General features: G+C 43.9%; 1 protein-coding gene across 1 annotated transcript; it reads left to right on the forward strand.

Moving 5' to 3' along the window:
- The first annotated feature begins 1826 nt into the window (after positions 1-1826).
- Positions 1827-14414, forward strand: LOC119652188 (cilia- and flagella-associated protein 251-like). The gene is made up of 13 exons (XM_038056132.1): positions 1827-2053; positions 2118-2267; positions 2317-2590; positions 2644-3165; positions 3230-3331; positions 8608-8880; positions 8979-9127; positions 9188-9613; positions 9720-9851; positions 13292-13377; positions 13441-13600; positions 13655-13729; positions 13791-14414. The coding sequence occupies exons 1-13, from the start codon at positions 1892-1894 to the stop codon at positions 14412-14414; spliced, it is 3135 nt and encodes a 1044-aa protein (XP_037912060.1). The 5' UTR covers positions 1827-1891.
- Positions 14415-17815: the final 3401 nt, after the last annotated feature.

Below are 17815 nucleotides of genomic sequence, written 5' to 3' on the forward strand. Positions count from 1 at the left end.
CTAACCACACCTCCATGAAGGTCTGCTCATCCAGAGCTTTATCGGACCAGCCTGACATCTTTCTCGGTTTCGGGCATGATGATCTTATGCCCGGTGACTCCACGCATAGCCCAAAGAAGATTGCCTGGTGATCGCTGTGGGTGTAGTGTGAATCCCTTAGGAACCGATCTACTAGTCTTTCTAGTCCTTTTAATAGAAAGGACGTTAGACTGATCGGTCGGAAGCTTTTTGCGTATGTATAGGTGGGTTTCTCTGGTGAGGGAATGAATAACACCTTCACATCATGCCATTTAATTGGGATATAAGCGAGTGCTAGACATGTGCGATCATGTAGACCCAGGGCATACATTCCCTCTATTACTAGTACAGGAATGATGCCGTCTGGACCTGCAGACTTGTATCTATGGAACGAGTTAAATGCCCATTTTACTCGCTCCAGTGAAACTACTTTGCATGCCAGATTCCAGTTTCTCGGTTGAGGGCTGTATGTAACTGTTGACCCCGAGATTAGATTTTGGATGTTGCCTGGGAAGAGCACTTCAAGCAAATGGTTTGCTGTTTCTTCATAGCTTTCTGTGACCTACCCAGCTCAGTTTCTGGCTACGTCCTTTCACCAGAATCAGCTTCAGCTTTGAGGTTGCCTCAAGAGAATTAGTCTCTTTGCAAAAGCGTCTCCATGATGATCGTTTAGCCGATCTTATGCTCTTCTTTAGAGCCTTATGTGCCTCTTTATAGCGATTCCAGCTAGCGCCTGAATCACACTTCAGAGCACGATTAAGGAGCATCCTTGTCATTCTCCTCTGTTTTGCCAAATTCGAGTTCCACCATGGTGTTTTACCCTTCTTTGGCATCTTGAGTGGACAGCTTTCTTCGAAACCTTCTCTCATGCTTGTTGTGATCATCTGGGTTGTCTTCTCAATTCCAGCAATGACCAATGCCCATTACGAAATCAATCGGACCAACTAATGCTACTCATGAATGCTCCCGAGGATTGTCTGAAAATGAGATACTTTGGAAAATTCATCGACCAGGTATTTTGATTCATCCAATGAACACTTTTAACACGGTCAGAAACTGTTATTCCTTATTATTCTTTGATCTGTTAAAGTGTGACTTATCTTTATCTATCTTAAGGGGGCTTTACACGCAACGATAACTCGTAACAATTCATTGAACGATTTATCGCTCCAACAAATCGAAAGAGTAGAGCACTGTTTACACGCTACGCTAAATTGTAACGATTTCTTGTCAAATGTCACCCTACATCGACCCCCCAGTCTTTATAAAAGCTTTAACCATGAAGGAAGTAGTGTTGCTGTCGCTGTACATCGGTTGTTTGGTGAGAAAGGTGAAGAATCGTTACGATTCCCAGAAATTGATGCCGGCCGGCATCAACCATCCACTCCAACTCCAATCCCAATAAATCGCTACAATCTCCCGTTTACACACAACGATAAATTGTAACAATCTGATCGTTACGATAAATTGCTACAATGTATCGTTGCGTGTAAAGCCCCCTTTACCTAAAGGTTAAATTTTTTTCTCAACAAAGTCCTAGTCATTTTTACATCGGCACTCAAATAAAGTTTGACGAGGAGTATTTCTAATGCAGCACGTTTTCCTTAATTTAACATATGGATGGGGTTCAGATTGTTATACGAAGGAGGATACACCAAAATTGAAAATCGAACCCTATCAACCGTCCACGTACATAGCAACAAAGGCACCTGGCAACCTTTATTGGCGTCTCCTTGACGGGAACTGACATTTATCAAAATAAAGTCTTCCCTCCTATACGCGATAGTTAAACATTGTCCCAAGTCCTTTCAACCTCAGTAGAACGCCATTCCATACAATACAGAACTATCAAAAAAATTTCCATAGATAAAAAATGAACGATGCAGCGTCTAAACTGTTTGATACCTCAAAGCAATCCTACGGTGAAAATGATGACTTGGATGTGTACAAGAGTCATGCAGATAGCAGTGAGCTGATTATGACAGCGAGTGAAGAACAAAGCGTGGAATATGACTCTGATGATTCAGCACCTTTGGTTCGGTGAAGTTTCCTTGTTTCCTTTAGAGCTTCTAAAATTTCCCGAATGTTTTCTTCCGTAGGCCTTATCCTACATATTTGGAATCAACAGGAAGCTGGGAGTGTGTATCCTTAATAAGTCCCCTAATGAGCATTTTTGCATTTATTCGCTAGGGCATGTTGCATCGCTGATCAATTTTAACACGAAAGTTGTACACCATTTTCAAGGACATGTAAGTAAATATTTATTTCAGTCCCGAAATTACTTATCCTGAATATCAGGACACAATTCTGGTATCCATTGAACATGACGAGAAAGCCAAATTTGTAGCGACTGCAGACAAGGAAACTATCATAATATGGGACCTAGGAAAGTTGGGAGAGGATATGCCAATCAGGCTGCGATATATTTACAGACCTTTCGGAAAGGATGCTGAGATTGCAGCTACTGGTATGAGTCCATGCGGGAAATATATTGTTGTTGGTAGTGGAAAAACCAACTTAGGAACATTCATAAAATTTTGGCGATGGTCGTTCGCCGTGGACGAGTGTGATGGTATCACTTTTTCAATATTTATAAAGCCTAATAAGCCTTAATTCCATTTATAGCTGAATTTACAATCAGTGATAAATTCGGGAGAATTGTTTCCATCAAATTCAGCAAAAACGCCAATGAAAATGAATTTTTCGTTATTACCTTAAGATATGGAGTGGTCTTTGCATGGTGGGATCGTCAATCTGGACAACTTGAAGTTCATACCCCGGAACAAAAGAAATTCGGGATATTGAATCAGTCATGTTACGTCCCGGGAAAGCGGACTGTAGCAAGTGTAACAAACCATGGTCGTATAGTGATTTGGGCCGACACTTTGATTAACTTAGGGAACCAAACCTTCACCAATAGGAAGAACTTTGTCAAAATGGTTTCTGCACAGAGCCAATATCCTATCAATGATATCAAGGCATTTGATGCAATGTTAGCCACGTGCAATGAAATTGGTGAGATTCGATTTTACGATACGGAAATTCGATTGTTGTATGTTTGTACGCTGTGGAAGGACTCACCAGTAGATATGATACAGCCAGTACTAGTGCCGAAGACAATTAAACTTATCGATGCCGATGATTTTGGTGGGAACTGAACGCCAAACAACTCAATGGTATATAACTACAACTAATATTTATTTTGTTCTAGATGTTGAAGAATCTGATGATATTCAAATTGTATATAAATCAACCTGTCCTCGTGATTACACACTTGAGAAGAAACCCTTTCTGGTTCGGGAATTCTATGTGGGTAAGTTTTGTTTCAGGAATTCAAAGAGAAAATATGTAGGTCAGAGTATGTCAAGCACACAACTCAACAATCTGCCAAACTAAATATGAACTGAACTGCAGGCCTTTCCTATCTCATGCCGCCCGAGCAGGCCCTAACTGAACGACGCCGAGCTGCCGAAACAGCTGTTTGTGTCGAGACTAGCGTACTCCACCACTTCCGAAATTCTGGCCTATATCAGAAGCAAAGCCAACTCAACTTTGTCACCTCTCTTATGCGTGAAGCTGACGAATGATGGCTCTCTTGACCGAGTGACAGCTTCTTTCAAAGTGACATATCCCCAATCTTCTTTTTGGCCACAGGGGATCTTCGTCAGGCTTTATCAGGGTACTAAGTTTCGTGAAAATGCCCGACCCATTCGCATGCCTCGCCGAACTTAAATAATTCTGACAACTTTACACTGTTTTATCAAAATGTATTGGATCTAAGGACCAACCTGTTGGATTTCCAACTGCCTAACTTAGCATTCTAACATCACGTCATCTGCATTTCTAAAACCTGGTCGGATGACAGGATTTTAGGTTCCGAGCTCCTCAAAGGTTACTCTCTCTTTCGTTGTAACAGAGCCTGCGTTACGTTTCGCAAGACAACCGGCAGAGGTGCCCTAATAGCTGTTAAGTCCCCTCTTCGTGCCGAAATCATCTTTTCCTTCTCCTCCTCCACCTACGATTCTGTCACCATACGAGCCATTCCGCCAAACGTATGCCCCGTTATCAAATCGTGTGTATATTTTTCCTGCTTTAGCCCGCCTTCTATGTACGAGGATTTCTTCGACAGATTATCAGAGGTCCTAATCGTTTTGCTCCCCTCACTTCCTTTTATCCTCTGTGGTGACTTTAATCTTCCCATGCTTTCCTGGCCTGCCCTCTCTCCCTAATAACTCCACCCATCCTTCCCTTTCTTTATCCACTTTCATGTACACCTGGGCCGCCCTCCAGTTTAACCTTTCTAGAAATCACTTAGATCGCACTCTTGACCTTGCCCTCTCTAATCTTTCTGTGCGTTGCCTTTCCCAATCACCTCATGCCCCGTCTTACGTTGCCCCTAACGCCCATCATCCTGCTCTAGAGTTCTATGCTCCGATATTCCGACTCCACTCTCCTGTCACGCGCAAGCCTACCAAAACCAACTTTCGTAAACCGAACTTCGAAGGTCTGAACTCAGCCCGGGCGGCAATTAACACCTTCTATACCATTTTATTTGATTTTCTTCCTTGTTACGTCCCCTCCTATCCTAAGTGCTTACGCTCTTACCCTGTCTGGTTCACCACTGAAGTCCACAAAAAACTCTAGAACCAATGCTGACTTAGATTTTTTTTTCAAATCTCTACGTTCCTCGGAATATTTGACCAGTGTTGAAGGCTCACTAAACCGCAGAAACCTCAAACCTTTCTGGTTCCACATTCGCAAATTCCGCTGACCTGCCCAGCTATCCCCTCTGTCCATTAAATTCTCTGTCTCCTCAGCTAACCTCACACCCTCCCCCCCAACTATCTTGTGATTTACTCTCCCGCTATTTTTCCTCAATCTATACTCCCCCGCCTTCCTCCGAATCCCTTCCGCTAGTAGATGTAGCCTGCGCCGCATCGCCTACCATTCTTCTTCTTACCCCTCTCCTTGTCGAGTACCTCATTGGCAAACTTGATGCCAATGTTGGACCTGGCTATTCCCTCGCAGCCTGAGCGCCGGAACATTGAGGTGGATCCTGTGTTGAAAACTACCAGTCCTGTTCTCGCTGCCATTTCGAGAATTCATTTCCCTCTGGAGTCCGATTAAGGCATGCCCCATTCAAGTGCCCTGGCGTAAGCGGTACCTGATATGTCAAAGTGCCATGAAACTGGGTCCTTATTTCGATACTGCTCACTGATGAGCACTAAATCAGCTTTGGTCTCCGTAGTGAATTGCGCTAGCAACTCGTGAACGATTGCACTCCGATGCACATTGATGCGAGGATGCGAATCATGTTGACCACTTCCTAGCTCTTTGCAGTTCTGCTCTGAAGATTGGGTACCGCCCGAGCCCGCAGTGTGCGTAACGTTCTCATCAGACGCGTCCCAGTTCCTCCGGAGTTCGCAGCGCTCCTTTTCGTTGAAAGTTTTCGTTTTATGGCCTGCCTCATCATAGTTGCGGCATGTTGCCCTTCTGTTAGGTCCTTGACAGGTTGCAGATGTGTGCCCATAATCCAAACATCTGTGACATTTGGTTGGGGCGGCCCGGATTCGTATCCTACACACTACCCAATCAGTTCTGATTTCCCCGCTGTTTAGAAGCTTCCTCGCGTATTGCACGGCAACTTCGTCCACAGCGAGTTTTCGGCCTCGAGAGTTCGCAGGGATGATAACAATCCAAACATTGGTTACCTCCGGACATTCACGGTTGATGGCCTCTTGTACCTCGTTATTTTCTATGAGGCAGTCAAGGTCTCGAATTTCCAGAGAGCGCGTGGGTTCCAGGCTGGAAACCAAAGCTTTCTCTCCCAGAAGCCCCTTGCCTGCTTCACAGAACGTAATTTTATTTGTTGTCCTCGGGCCTAGTTCGACTAGCACTCCACCACCCTTCGTTTTACGAATGGAAGACACTTCTGCTCCGCTATCTCCGGACCTTTACGGACCTTTAGCTTTTAAGCAACTTTTTATACTCTGTCCCTACAGACCTTTAATTAAGTACTGAGGAAGAGAGTAAGTAGCTTTCGAAATACGTATTTACTAACTATTAAAATATATTGTAGTAAGAGCAAGCTACCTAGTTTTATTTTTACTATCTCCAGGGTTGATCTCGGCTTAATAAACATAGTTGGCGGTCTAGTCCTCCTTCGTCTCCCCACCTTTTCTTTTGGTGCTCCACCTTTCATGTCCGCCTTAGTTTTAAGTAGTGGTTTTTCTGATGACGCGGCGTGTTGTTGTCTCTTGTCCCTCTTCACCTTCTTCTTTTGAGCCCTGGAGAGTACCTGAGTGAAGTCTCCTTTAGATGCCCCTTGCTCCTTTCCTTTTCCCCAGTTCGCTCTGCAATGGGGCGTCTGCGATCCGTTTGGCACTCACAGTGTTCTCATTAGGAGGCGTGGTTATTTCTGCTTCCCGGGGATTTTCTCTTACTTTTCATGTTCGCCTATAATATGAAATTCTGTCGAGGAGCTCCTCCAGCTCTATCAGCCCATTTTTCACCCCTTTGCCGACGTTTTTCTGGAGGATCGTCACAAATCGCATGCGTTTCACAACTTCCGCGCATTTCTTAATAACCCTTTCCTCTTCAGTTTCCGCCAGAGTAGTCGACAGCGCTATTACTTGGCTTATATTGGAAACCGTTTGGTTAGTTTCGGCAGTTTCCACTGTGCCTCTTTCCGCAACTATAGCAATGCGTGGTGCTGCTTGGGTTGCCGTCTCCGTTGCAGGTGTCGCATCACTTTGCGAGTCTTCTTCTCTGTTTGCGCATCCCGACATCTCGTCGGGTATTTCAGCCCTTGCTACGTCCTTCGCTGGGCGCTAGGGTGGGCGACGCATTTTCTTGCTACTTATAAATACACCCAGCACACTCTCCATTTCCACAATTTCCTCGTTCGTTTTGTATGTGTCCGCCATTTAAGTTTTGTGTCAGCGCATCGGAACGGCTGCAATAGTCTAGAACGGGTATACCTTCGGGGATGAAGCCGCTACCCCAGTTCTCTGAGGCCTGACGTACGATTAGCTGATCCCGGAACTCACGAACGGATCAACGCTCGCTCGGGGCATCGCGGTCTACTAATACCGGTTCAATGCACCCTACCCAACCAGGGTCCGGAAGGGGCTGGCTTCTGACACACACCACAACTACCGCATTGACAGAGCTAGGCTCACATCACCCCATCGACGTCAACAAGGAGTTTGCCGACAGTTCCGGGGACTCCCAGTGCGTCCCAATGTGTATCATCATTCGCAGTTCGCTCTTCACCGAGAAACTTTCTCGAGACTACTACCTAGGACACAGGTATTATTCCAGTTAGGGGGTCACAACTACTTGCTCGGGCACCTCGGGGATGCCACTCCCCGTTTCGGAAGCGACCCGTAAAGGTCGTTGAAGACCCCTGAGAGGCATATTTATCATACCTGGTTTGGAAACCCACCTTTCCTTCTTCCCTGTGTGAGCATTCCGATATTTGTCCACTCATCCTTCCTTTTAGCACCTTCAGAAATGGTTACGTTGGTTTTTCTTCTTCAACATTTCTGTCCATTTCTGAAGATATAAACTGAGGTGTCATCCCAAGTAACACTAAGTCCCACGGGTAACTTTCAGTTGGGAAACCTGTGAATGCTGTATAGTCAGATTAGTGGAATTGAGGTAGGTTTGTTTGACTTTCCTCAAAAGTTGATTGTATGTATAGCTAGTCTGGGTATCCTGTAGTTCGAGCTGACCACTAATTTCAAATATTCGCGACTAGTATGATTATAACCCCCAACTCCACCATGCTATTAACATAGTATGCTGGTCCCAAGCCCAGGTAAAGGAGGAGAGTTTGAGGCAACGTACTCTGCACTATCCTCAGTAAAACAAAAATAAAATGCTGAGATCAGGGAAAGAGATAAATAGAGTATAGTTCGAGTTATTCTACTATGCTAAATCCTACCTGATCTTTCTTGGTGACAGGCCCCGCGACAGGTCGACCAAGAAAATGCATAGAATGTCGTTACAAACATGATAAATAAAAAAAAAAAATCACTTGCCAAGATTGGTCTGAACATCGAAGTCGATGGTAAACGACCAAAAGGCAGACCTAAGCAACGGTGGCTTGATACGCTGGATGGGGATTTGAAAGCCTCAAGATTGCACCCAGATCAGGCATTCGATAGAGCCAAATGGCGAAGCCGATCACGACGAGCCGACCCCGCTTATGAACGGGACAAAGGCTGAAGAAAAGGAAGAAGAAGAGTATGATTATAACCCCCAAAAAGAAAACAGATCAATTATATCAGTTGCTTCCAAAATGTCTAGATTTGTTCATCATTCTTCAACTTCCAACGTCCAATTTATGTAACTGTTTAGTAAAGAATAGCCCTCTCATCAGTTCCATGAAAATTCACTCGCTTCCTTCATTTTAAAATGAGCCACCTTCACGTACATGTGCTGAAGGATTGAGTACTGTCAGCCTCCTCTTCCTTCAAAATCGTCAAATACTTTTAAATATCGCTGCTGTGAACTGCCAAAGTTCTGAAGCTTCACAAAGCCATACCTAAATACAAATTTCGAGTCTCCTTTTCTCTATTTCAGTTGCACGAACTGGTGACGTTCTTTATTGTAACATTTTCAAAAAGGATGCAAAATCAATGCTCTATCAAACATCGGATAGTTTGGTGGCATACGACGCTCTTAAAAACAGGCCATGGGTAATATGTGCCAATTCAGATAGAAAAATCTTCTATTTAGATTATACATGCTATCATATTATACGTGAACAACGTATGAAAGAATATACTGCTCAAGATGAAGAAGCTGACAAACTAATACACCCTTCAATAAGCTGCATTCGGATTTCAGAAGATGGTAAGCAAAATTTAGATGTAGTTATCCATAATGGGTGCCTTAGTTAGACCCTCAATTTTCTAATATATCCAATCCTTATCATTTGAATCTTATAATAGGTAACCATCTGGCAATCGGTTATGACAACGGTGCAGTGTGGATGATCGATCCTCTGATTTTGAACCCTCTCACCCCTTCCCCCATACGTTACTCAAATGCACCTATCCAATATATAGTTTTCAGTGGTCATCCAAATTGTATATATGCAGTAAGGTTCCATTTTTAGCTCCCAATTTCCATCTGATGCATTTAAATTTCTAAAAAACAGGATACCAACGCTACTATAACTCATCTCCGATATAACAAGAACACATCAGAGTGGACTCTAAACGCAAAATACCGGTATCACCACAGGCCCTTGGTACTTTTGCATGTCATCCAAAATCCTGCTGAGAAACCATACCTTATTGCCTTAGGCGAAGAACGACTTTATGTCGAATTCGATTTGGATAAATCCGTTCGTAAATCCAAACTTGAAATCAAACGCGATCGTATCCTGGAACAGGCTGGAAATTTTACGTGTGCAGAAGTAATGAAACTGTCAAAAATTGTCAGTAAGGATACGTCCACCAATGGAATGGTTATATTAGTCGCGGATGATCAATATAAATTCAAGATTTTCGATGTAATAACAATGGAGAGATTGTATATGTTTGCTGCCCCAGTCTACGATGCACCAGTTAGAGTCATAGTGGTAAGGATTCATTAACCAATGTTACGGCAAACTTTCCAGTTTTCTAGCATACATGGTGTCATAACTAAATACTCATTTTATAAACATAACATTATTTGTCCTACAGAACTTCTCGGATGTTCATAAATTTTATCATAAAATGCTGATATTCGCTACCGAAAAGACTTTGGGATGTATAGTCTTACCAATAGATGGTAACATGTTCAGATATTCAGGTATCACTGCCCATCCAAAGAAGGTAAGCACAAGGTCCGTTTCTCATTTCTTACTTGATTTTATACTGAGATAATTCTCTACCATAAATCGGTGAACATCTCCTTCTTCCCATTCTAAATTTCCAACTATCGGGTACCTTCATAGAAGCAAAAAAATCAAATGTCCAGCAGTAAAAAGGTACCAACAATGAAATCCTTAGAACAGTTAACTTATTATTCCTTTGATGAAGATGACCACGGTCTTTAACTGAATGCCCACAACATATTTTCCAGAACTTCTGGTCTGTTTCCATGGATGTTGCTTAAGAGGACAATTTTGTTAGGAAATCCCACTTCCTTGTTTAAAGCCAGTTCCTTCACTGCTGCCTCATTTCGCAGCTATGGATTTGAATTTCATGTTAACAATACTGTTTGGCTTGTCCTCAGTCCTCGGTAAAGGGATATCTTGACATATTCTAATAGATCTTTTCAAGAGATTGTTATTCTCAGAATGAGTTTCCTGGAGTCGGTGGGAGTGTCCCAAGTAGACTTACGTAGTCGTATTGGGGGGTCCCACGTCTAGCAGGCGACGTCTCCTGATTAGGTCAATGCAGTCTACCCTGCTCTAGAGTGCAGGAATATCGTAAGCGTCTCGCGCAAGTACAGAGAGGAGGAGCTTTCCGGGCGGCGTCTGCGTACCCTACTGTCTCTGAACTGGCCGTGTTGGTGATCGCGGGAGGGATCTCCGTTGGAGGTGGTTACTCGTGGAAATGCCAGCGCACCCTAAATGAGTGGCAACTCTCTTGTCAAAGTGAAACTAAAGGCAAATGGACTGCCTGGCTCATTGGTAACTTAGGTGCGTGGCTGAATCGAAAGCATGGTGAAACTGACTATTTCCTTACTCAGTTCTAAAGTGAGCATGAAAGTTTTCAGTCTTATCTGCACAACATTGGAAAGGCACGATCTCCGGATTGTGTATTTCACAATGGAGTTGTAGACGACACCTATCAAACTGTTTTTTCCTGTGGAAGTTGGGATGGGATTCGTTAGCGGCTCTATTTAAACAAATTTGTCGAGGAAGTGCTGAGGAGCGCTGACAGGTGGAGCCCATTACGTTCGGGTCCTCCTTGTTGCAGAGAAGATGGAGCTCAACCGACGAAAGAGTCGGATGGCATGGGGTTTCTTGAACTGATAGTTCCCTTTTAGCGTCTACCTGACGCCGACCGAGACGATAAGAAACAGATTGTGGAAATGACGCCGAGAACGGGGCTCGTAGTTTTAAACACGGGATCCACGCCAATGTTTCGGCGCCCAGGCTATGAAGGAAGCATTCCTGACATCACTTTTGCGTCGGAATCTCGGTCATCTTCGATGGACGGGGAACAAGTCCTAGAAGACTTCTCGGCAAATGATCACCAGTACATCCCGTTCGAAGTGGTTGACGCTACTTGCCGGCGAGAACCAACGCGACGCTCCCCCTACCTGTGGAATGTCGCAAGGGTGAACATCGGAAAGTTCGTCGAAGCTCTTGGAGCAGGCAAGGCGGCGCTGGATGACGCCCCGGGGTTGGTAGCCGCGGAGCTGACAACGTCGTAAATTCAGTAATGAACCTGATAACGACGGCCCCGGAAGGGCCCCAGCCGCGACAAGTTTTCGATTTACTGTCGTAGCGTGAAAGTTCTTGCATTTCCATAATCTGGGCTGCCTCCCTTTTTGATCAAGCCATTGCCCACGGTAATCCGACGATTTTGAACTTTTGGCCCCTTTTCCGACTCGGGGGTCGTGAAAATTTTCAATTTTCTTGGATTTTGGGTAGCCTCTCCAGCGCCAGATTTTCAGCGATATCTCCACTTCCCGGCGACGCAGCGTAAACATTTTGCATTTCCGTAATCTGGGCTGCCTCCCCTTTCGATCAAGTCATCGTCCACGGTAATCCGGCGATTTTGCATTTTTGGCCACTTTGTCGACCCGGGGGTCGTGAAAATTTTCAACTTTCTTGGATTTCGGGTAGCCTCTCCAGCGCCAGATTTGCAGCGATATCTTCACTTCCCGGCGTCGTAGAGTGAAAATTCTTGCATTTCGAAAGGGGAGGCAGCCGAGATTATGGAAATGCAAGAATATTTGGAGCAATCCCATAAAGTTTACTTTCTTTCGCAAAATTGACGTCATGTAGGGCCGTAGGGAGAAAGTCCGGGCCCAGGGTGAAAATTACGCCGAAAATGGGGCTCGGGCTAAAGGTTATAGGAGCCTGACGTAAAAATTACACGGGCCCCCAAAATATCCCTTCTTTCCTTCGAAATTTTTACTCCGGGTCCAAAAAAAAGTCCGAGCCCGGGAGGAGTCCCCCCTTTCCACCCCCCCTTTTCAGACCCAAAAGATGGAATCTTTGAATTGTTTACCTGGCTTTACAGCTGTTATCGTACAAGTTGTATGTAAGCCTGAAAATTGATGTGAACTGTGAATCCATGGGTCAAAAATTTGCTTACATGCATATCCAAGAAAGCAACTTTTGTAACGAGGCTTTCTAGATAAATTTCCCTTTTCTATTTTTTAATTATTTTGAAGTCAAGTTTTCAGGGGGTTGTTATTATTCAGGTATCCTTTGGCCTCACTACTTCACCTGCTTTCCGAAATTCATGTAATATTCGTGAATAATGTTTCTATGAAGATCAATCTTACTTCTGTTGACACCACCATCATAGCATTAAAGGATTTTTACTCCCCTTTTTTATTTGGGTATATAAAACAAGCCTAGCTTAATGAAATTAACTGCCTTACGGTTTTGTATTTGATTTTCTATGACACTGAATCAACCTAAAATAAGTTCGGGCCCCCGCGAAAAGGCAGTAAAGTCTCGTTCCTCATTTATGTTCGTTGGATGACAACTTCAATAGGATCTTCTTCTTTTTCTTCAGCCTTTATCCCGTTCACAAGCGGCGTCGGCTCTTCGTGATCGCTTTCGCCATTTGGCTCTATCGAATGCCTGATCTCGGTGCAATCTGGAGGCTTTTAAAACCCCATCCAGCGTATCAAGTCACCATTGTTTCGGCCTGCCTTTTGGTTGTTTACCATCGGCTTCGATGTTCAGACCAATCTTGCAGCACGAATTGCGTAAACATACCATGGAAGACGCCTCTCTCGCAATTTTTCCACGATCGATGCAACTCCATAACGATCGCGGATATCCTCATTTCGGATGTGATCAAAACGTGTCACGGTACTAGTCCAACGCAACATCTTCGTCTCCGTTACCGCAAGACGCCATTCATTGTCTTTTATAGTTGGCCGACACTCAGAATTATACAGAGCGACAGGACCGGCGACATTGCGGTAAATTTTAGATTTAAGACGTTCGTTGATACGTCGAGTTTCTCCACACTGTTAAGAATCCTAAATAAGATCATTCTTGATTCTATTGATTAAAAAAATATCCTTAACTTTTTCTGATCAAATTCTAAAGCCACTTTCATGTTAATTCTTTCAGATTAACATGCTGATTCCGTATGGCTCTCAATGGTTCGCAAGCTCGCAAGGTGATCTTGGCGGTGCTGTTTGGACTATAAATGAACGGTTACACCCTTCTTGCGAGGCACTAATTTAAAACAAACTATAGTAACGAAACACTTCTCTTAGAAATGTGATGAGACACTTCAAATCAGGCGGTGAGGGGCTTACTCCATTTTGCAAATCGATACCAGGCGAGAAGGAAGGATGGCTTTTCAAAGAAATGCAGGATATGTTCTACTATATGCAACTTATGACTAGGGGTGGCGATGCACCTGAAGAACATGCCGTGAGTACCACATAAAATATTGAAAAGAATCAGTTTAATATAGAATTCCTTCAGGTTACAGATTTCATTCCTGTTGAGGACCTACCAGACTATATGCGAAGTATTGGTTTTTTCCCAAGTGATTATGAAGTGAATTAAAAAAACAATGTTTCAGTCCTCCCCCTAACAGTATATCCCATACTCCTTTCAGATCGAATGCATCCTTAAAGAAGCCACACGAACAACTAGCCCTTCAATACCACCCCCAACTACAATATCCTTCGAAGACGCCGTAATCATGTATCTAAACCACAAACCAGTTTCAGGATACGAATTACAAGATATCCGAGCAGCTGTTGAATATCTAGCTGATCAGCATTCAAGCGATTATATTACCACTGAAAAAGTTCTGGAAGGTGACGAATCTCAAATCACCCTTGCACGAATTCTTGAAATTATGACGAGTCGCGGTGAACCAGTATCTGAAGAAATGGCGAAACGATATCTTCTCGAATTGCTAAGTGAGGAATCAGGCAAAATGAAAAAAGCTAAGTTGGATTTTGAATCAGAATTTGAAGAGCTTCCTGAAATTTTCACTGTCAAAGAATTCTGTTCGGAATTGCTAGGTATTGATCTAAAGGATATACCTGGGGCGAATATGGAAGCTTCAATGGGAGATAAATTGGATCCTGCTGAAGTGAATAGTCAATTGGAGAATAGATTTAATATTATTGTACCTGAATCAGATATAGATGTCGACAAGGAGCGGGATAAGGAGGAACGGAAGAGTTTACTTAAGCAGGGACGCGTTATTAATGTTACTACTGAAAACTAATTTATAATTTGTCTTTTTTATGTATATAATTATATTTGATTTGTTTTTCGTTAGTCCGAGTAAATTTGCAAATTATTTCTACATCTTCTACCCCTCTATGGATTCTTCTTTTCACTACCTCAGGCAAAACTCAGGTGAAAGGGTACAACTAAAAGGTATGCATATCTAAATCATTTTAAACTTCTCCTTCGGTGGCTTTGGTGCACGCCCAGAAGAAACCTGAAAAATTTGCACAAGGCAGAACCTTTGCTAATGAGGAAGGAAAAAGATCTCAGTGAATGCGTACCCAAAAAGCCTATGTATGAAAGGATCGAAATACATTAGGGGGACGTCTACCAGAAACCTCCCACTAAGGTGGCAGTAGCAGTTTACCCCTGTTCTCGCCTCCATATCAAAACTCCAATGGAGTACCAATCTAGTCCCATACAACTCGGCGCTCGTTAGCCTCCACCAAACGGATCAGTAAGGTAGGAGAGCACTTCCGCACAAGCTAACTGCACGAAAGTATGTCAGCCGCAAACTTCCTGGATTTGCCTGTCTAAAATAAGTGACGATGTCACGTGTATCACGGTGACCATAAAATAAAAAGAGAGTTAGAAAATTAGCGGCTCAGTCGCATATGTGGTATAGAACGCCACGCGTACCTAGATACTGAAAACTTATTTGATATTGCTTTGCAGTCTCAGTCAACAATCGAGTGGAAAGCATAGTTAGAAGGAGAAGAGGAGGAAGAGAATAGGAATAGTGTACCTCCATTAGATACCATAATACCTTTCAGCATCAGACAACAATTAGGTGAAAGACAGGGTGGAATTCACATCCCATAATCTACATGAATTCAGATGTCTCTTCACTTTTTATGGCAATTAGGAAGAGAAGATGGTGGTGGTCAAAGGATAGTATAGGTCCCAAGGCAAAACGTGGATTGGTAGCCACGATAGAGCATAAAATCTGGGAAACGTCTGCTGAACCACAATCAACCGCTCTACCTTGTCTCCACCTCCACGTGGTGACCGCTGGGAGCTAGCGTAACCCTGTACCAATATAGGGCGGATGCAACAGCGTTGGACAGAGAAGTGTCACTACACCATATATTATAGTGGCCATCCAGTAATCCATGTGCTCGGAGTAGGTTTCTTAGTCACCCCTTGTAAGGCAAATTTAGAAATGTAAGCCTCATTCACGTTCACGCAGAGGAGTTTGCAGAGTCAGAGAGGGACACCTTCTACAAAGTAGTAGAACGAACCTTCCAAGCCTGTTCCAGATATGATATCAAATCATACTTGAGGATTTGAACAGCCAAGTAGGGACGGAGCCCGTATTCAAGCGATACTTTGACTCCTATAGCATGCATCAAACTATAAATGATAACTAAATGGTTGTTGAAAGTACCTGCTTTGCGGCAAGCGGAAAGGGGTCCACAAACAAACGTGGGACTCTCCAAACGGGACCACTTTCAAGCAAATTTACCACGTGCTGATTGAACGTCGCCACCTCGCAGCCTTGATGAATGCTAGAACATATAGGGGGCCAATATAGACTCGGACCACTATCTCGTTGGCATGGTGCTCCGAGCTTGAATGACTATATCACCCAAAATTTCCTCTGACAATCAGGTGAGAGTTAACACAACATGGCTCTCCGCAACACCTATGAGAGGGAACTGGATGCCGCAATAACCACAGTCAACAGCGATTCTGGAGATGAAGCATCAACAAATGATCTTCACAATCACCTGAAAAACGTTATCATAAATACAGCCATAAACATACTTGGCCCTAGCCACAAAAAGAATCGAAACGGCTGGTTTGACGATAAATGTAAGCTAGCAACAGAACGGAAGAAGGCTGCATACCGAATAATGCTGCATCCTCAAAGAGCGTGAGCACGCGCGGAAACTTATCACGAACACCGGCGAGCGAAGAAGCGACCTCACAGACGGAAAAGGAAGCCTGGGAGAACCACCAAGTCTGTGAACTAGAAAAGTACAGGGAGCAACCGCACCAGGATCGCAAGTTTTATCAAAAAGTCAGCAGGATGAAACCTTATACACCTCGATGCCCATCCTGCCCAGACAAAGAGGGATTTCCGACAGAATGCGCATATTGGAGCGATGATGGGTTGAATATGTTGATAAACTGTTCAACAACCAGAACATCGGCGAGTTGGAGGTCCCACCAACTGAAGACGACGGACAAATGCTACCACCATCAAGTATAGAAGAAACAGTCCGTGCAATCCACCGGCTTAAAAACCAGAAGTCTCCAGTAGCCGATGGAATTACAACCGAGTTGGTTAAATATGGAGGTGACCAACTACACCAAGTGGTTCATCAACTTGTGCTCAAGGTATGGGACAGCGAATCAATGCCTGACGATTGGCAACGAGGCATTATCTGTCTCATACATAAAAAGGAGGGTATCACGTAGTGCAGCAATTATAGAGGTATCACGTTACTGAGTACCCTCTACAAGATATTCTCCGCTATCTTGCTAGGTTAGATAGTCCCATAGGCGCAGAACATCATTGGCCCATACCAAAGAAGCTTCACTCTAGGCAAATCAGCAACAGATTAGATTTTCTCTCTGCGGCAAGCGATGGAAAAACTGTTGGAATATGGACATTAGTTGCACCATCTCTTCATCGAGTTTAGAGGCGCCTATGATAGCATAGCCAGAGTGAAACTGTACACGGCCATGAGAGAATTCGGTATCCCGACGAAATTAATAAGACTGACCCTGACCAATGTGCGAGGCCTGAATCACTCTCGAGACCATTCAACAACAGTCTAAGACAAAGGGATGCCTTATCATGCCTCCTTTTCAACCTGGCCCTGGAGAAAATGACTCGCGATGCAGACGTAAATGCTAGAGGCATCATCCTCTTCAAGCCCACCCAACTAATGGCCTACGCTGACGATGTTGACATTATGGGAAGAACAACCCAAGATGTACAGTCTACCTTCATCCAAATCGAGCAGGCGGTGCGAGATCCCGGGCTGCACATTAATGAAGGCAGAACGAAGTACAGGGTGGCAACGCCAGGGCCAAAAATCAAAGAACGAACAATATTGAATCGCACTGGTCAAACGAAAACAATAAAGATAGGAGACTACAACTTTGAGATCGTAGAAAATTGTTCCTATCTAGAGTCGAAAATCGCAACTGATAACAGTTATGACGATGAAATCCGCGCACGGTTGTTGGCTGCCAACAGAGCCTATTTCAGCTTATACAAACTGTTTCACACGTCTCATCATAGGGTCAAAGCTCTGACTGTACAAGACTCTTGCCAGTCCTTATGCATTCCTCGGGGACCTGGGTTCTTAGCAAAAAAAGAAGAGAAGAATCCTCCGAATAATGTTTGGTCCCCTACATGAGGATGGACGATTCCGTAGCCTA

This window comes from Hermetia illucens, chromosome 3 (assembly GCF_905115235.1).
Source record: "Hermetia illucens chromosome 3, iHerIll2.2.curated.20191125, whole genome shotgun sequence".
In the NCBI taxonomy this organism is placed as follows: Eukaryota; Metazoa; Arthropoda; class Insecta; order Diptera; family Stratiomyidae; genus Hermetia; species Hermetia illucens.

Excerpts from the sequence above, each read along its gene's own strand:
- LOC119652188 (XM_038056132.1), top strand. The coding sequence starts at position 1,892 with ATGAACGATGCAGCGTCTAAACTGTTTGATACCTCAAAGCAATCCTAC. Across the intron at positions 2,591-2,643 it reads CGCCGTGGACGAGTGTGATG|CTGAATTTACAATCAGTGAT; the intron begins GTATCACTTTTT and ends TTCCATTTATAG. Across the intron at positions 13,730-13,790 it reads TTTTCCCAAGTGATTATGAA|ATCGAATGCATCCTTAAAGA; the intron begins GTGAATTAAAAA and ends TACTCCTTTCAG.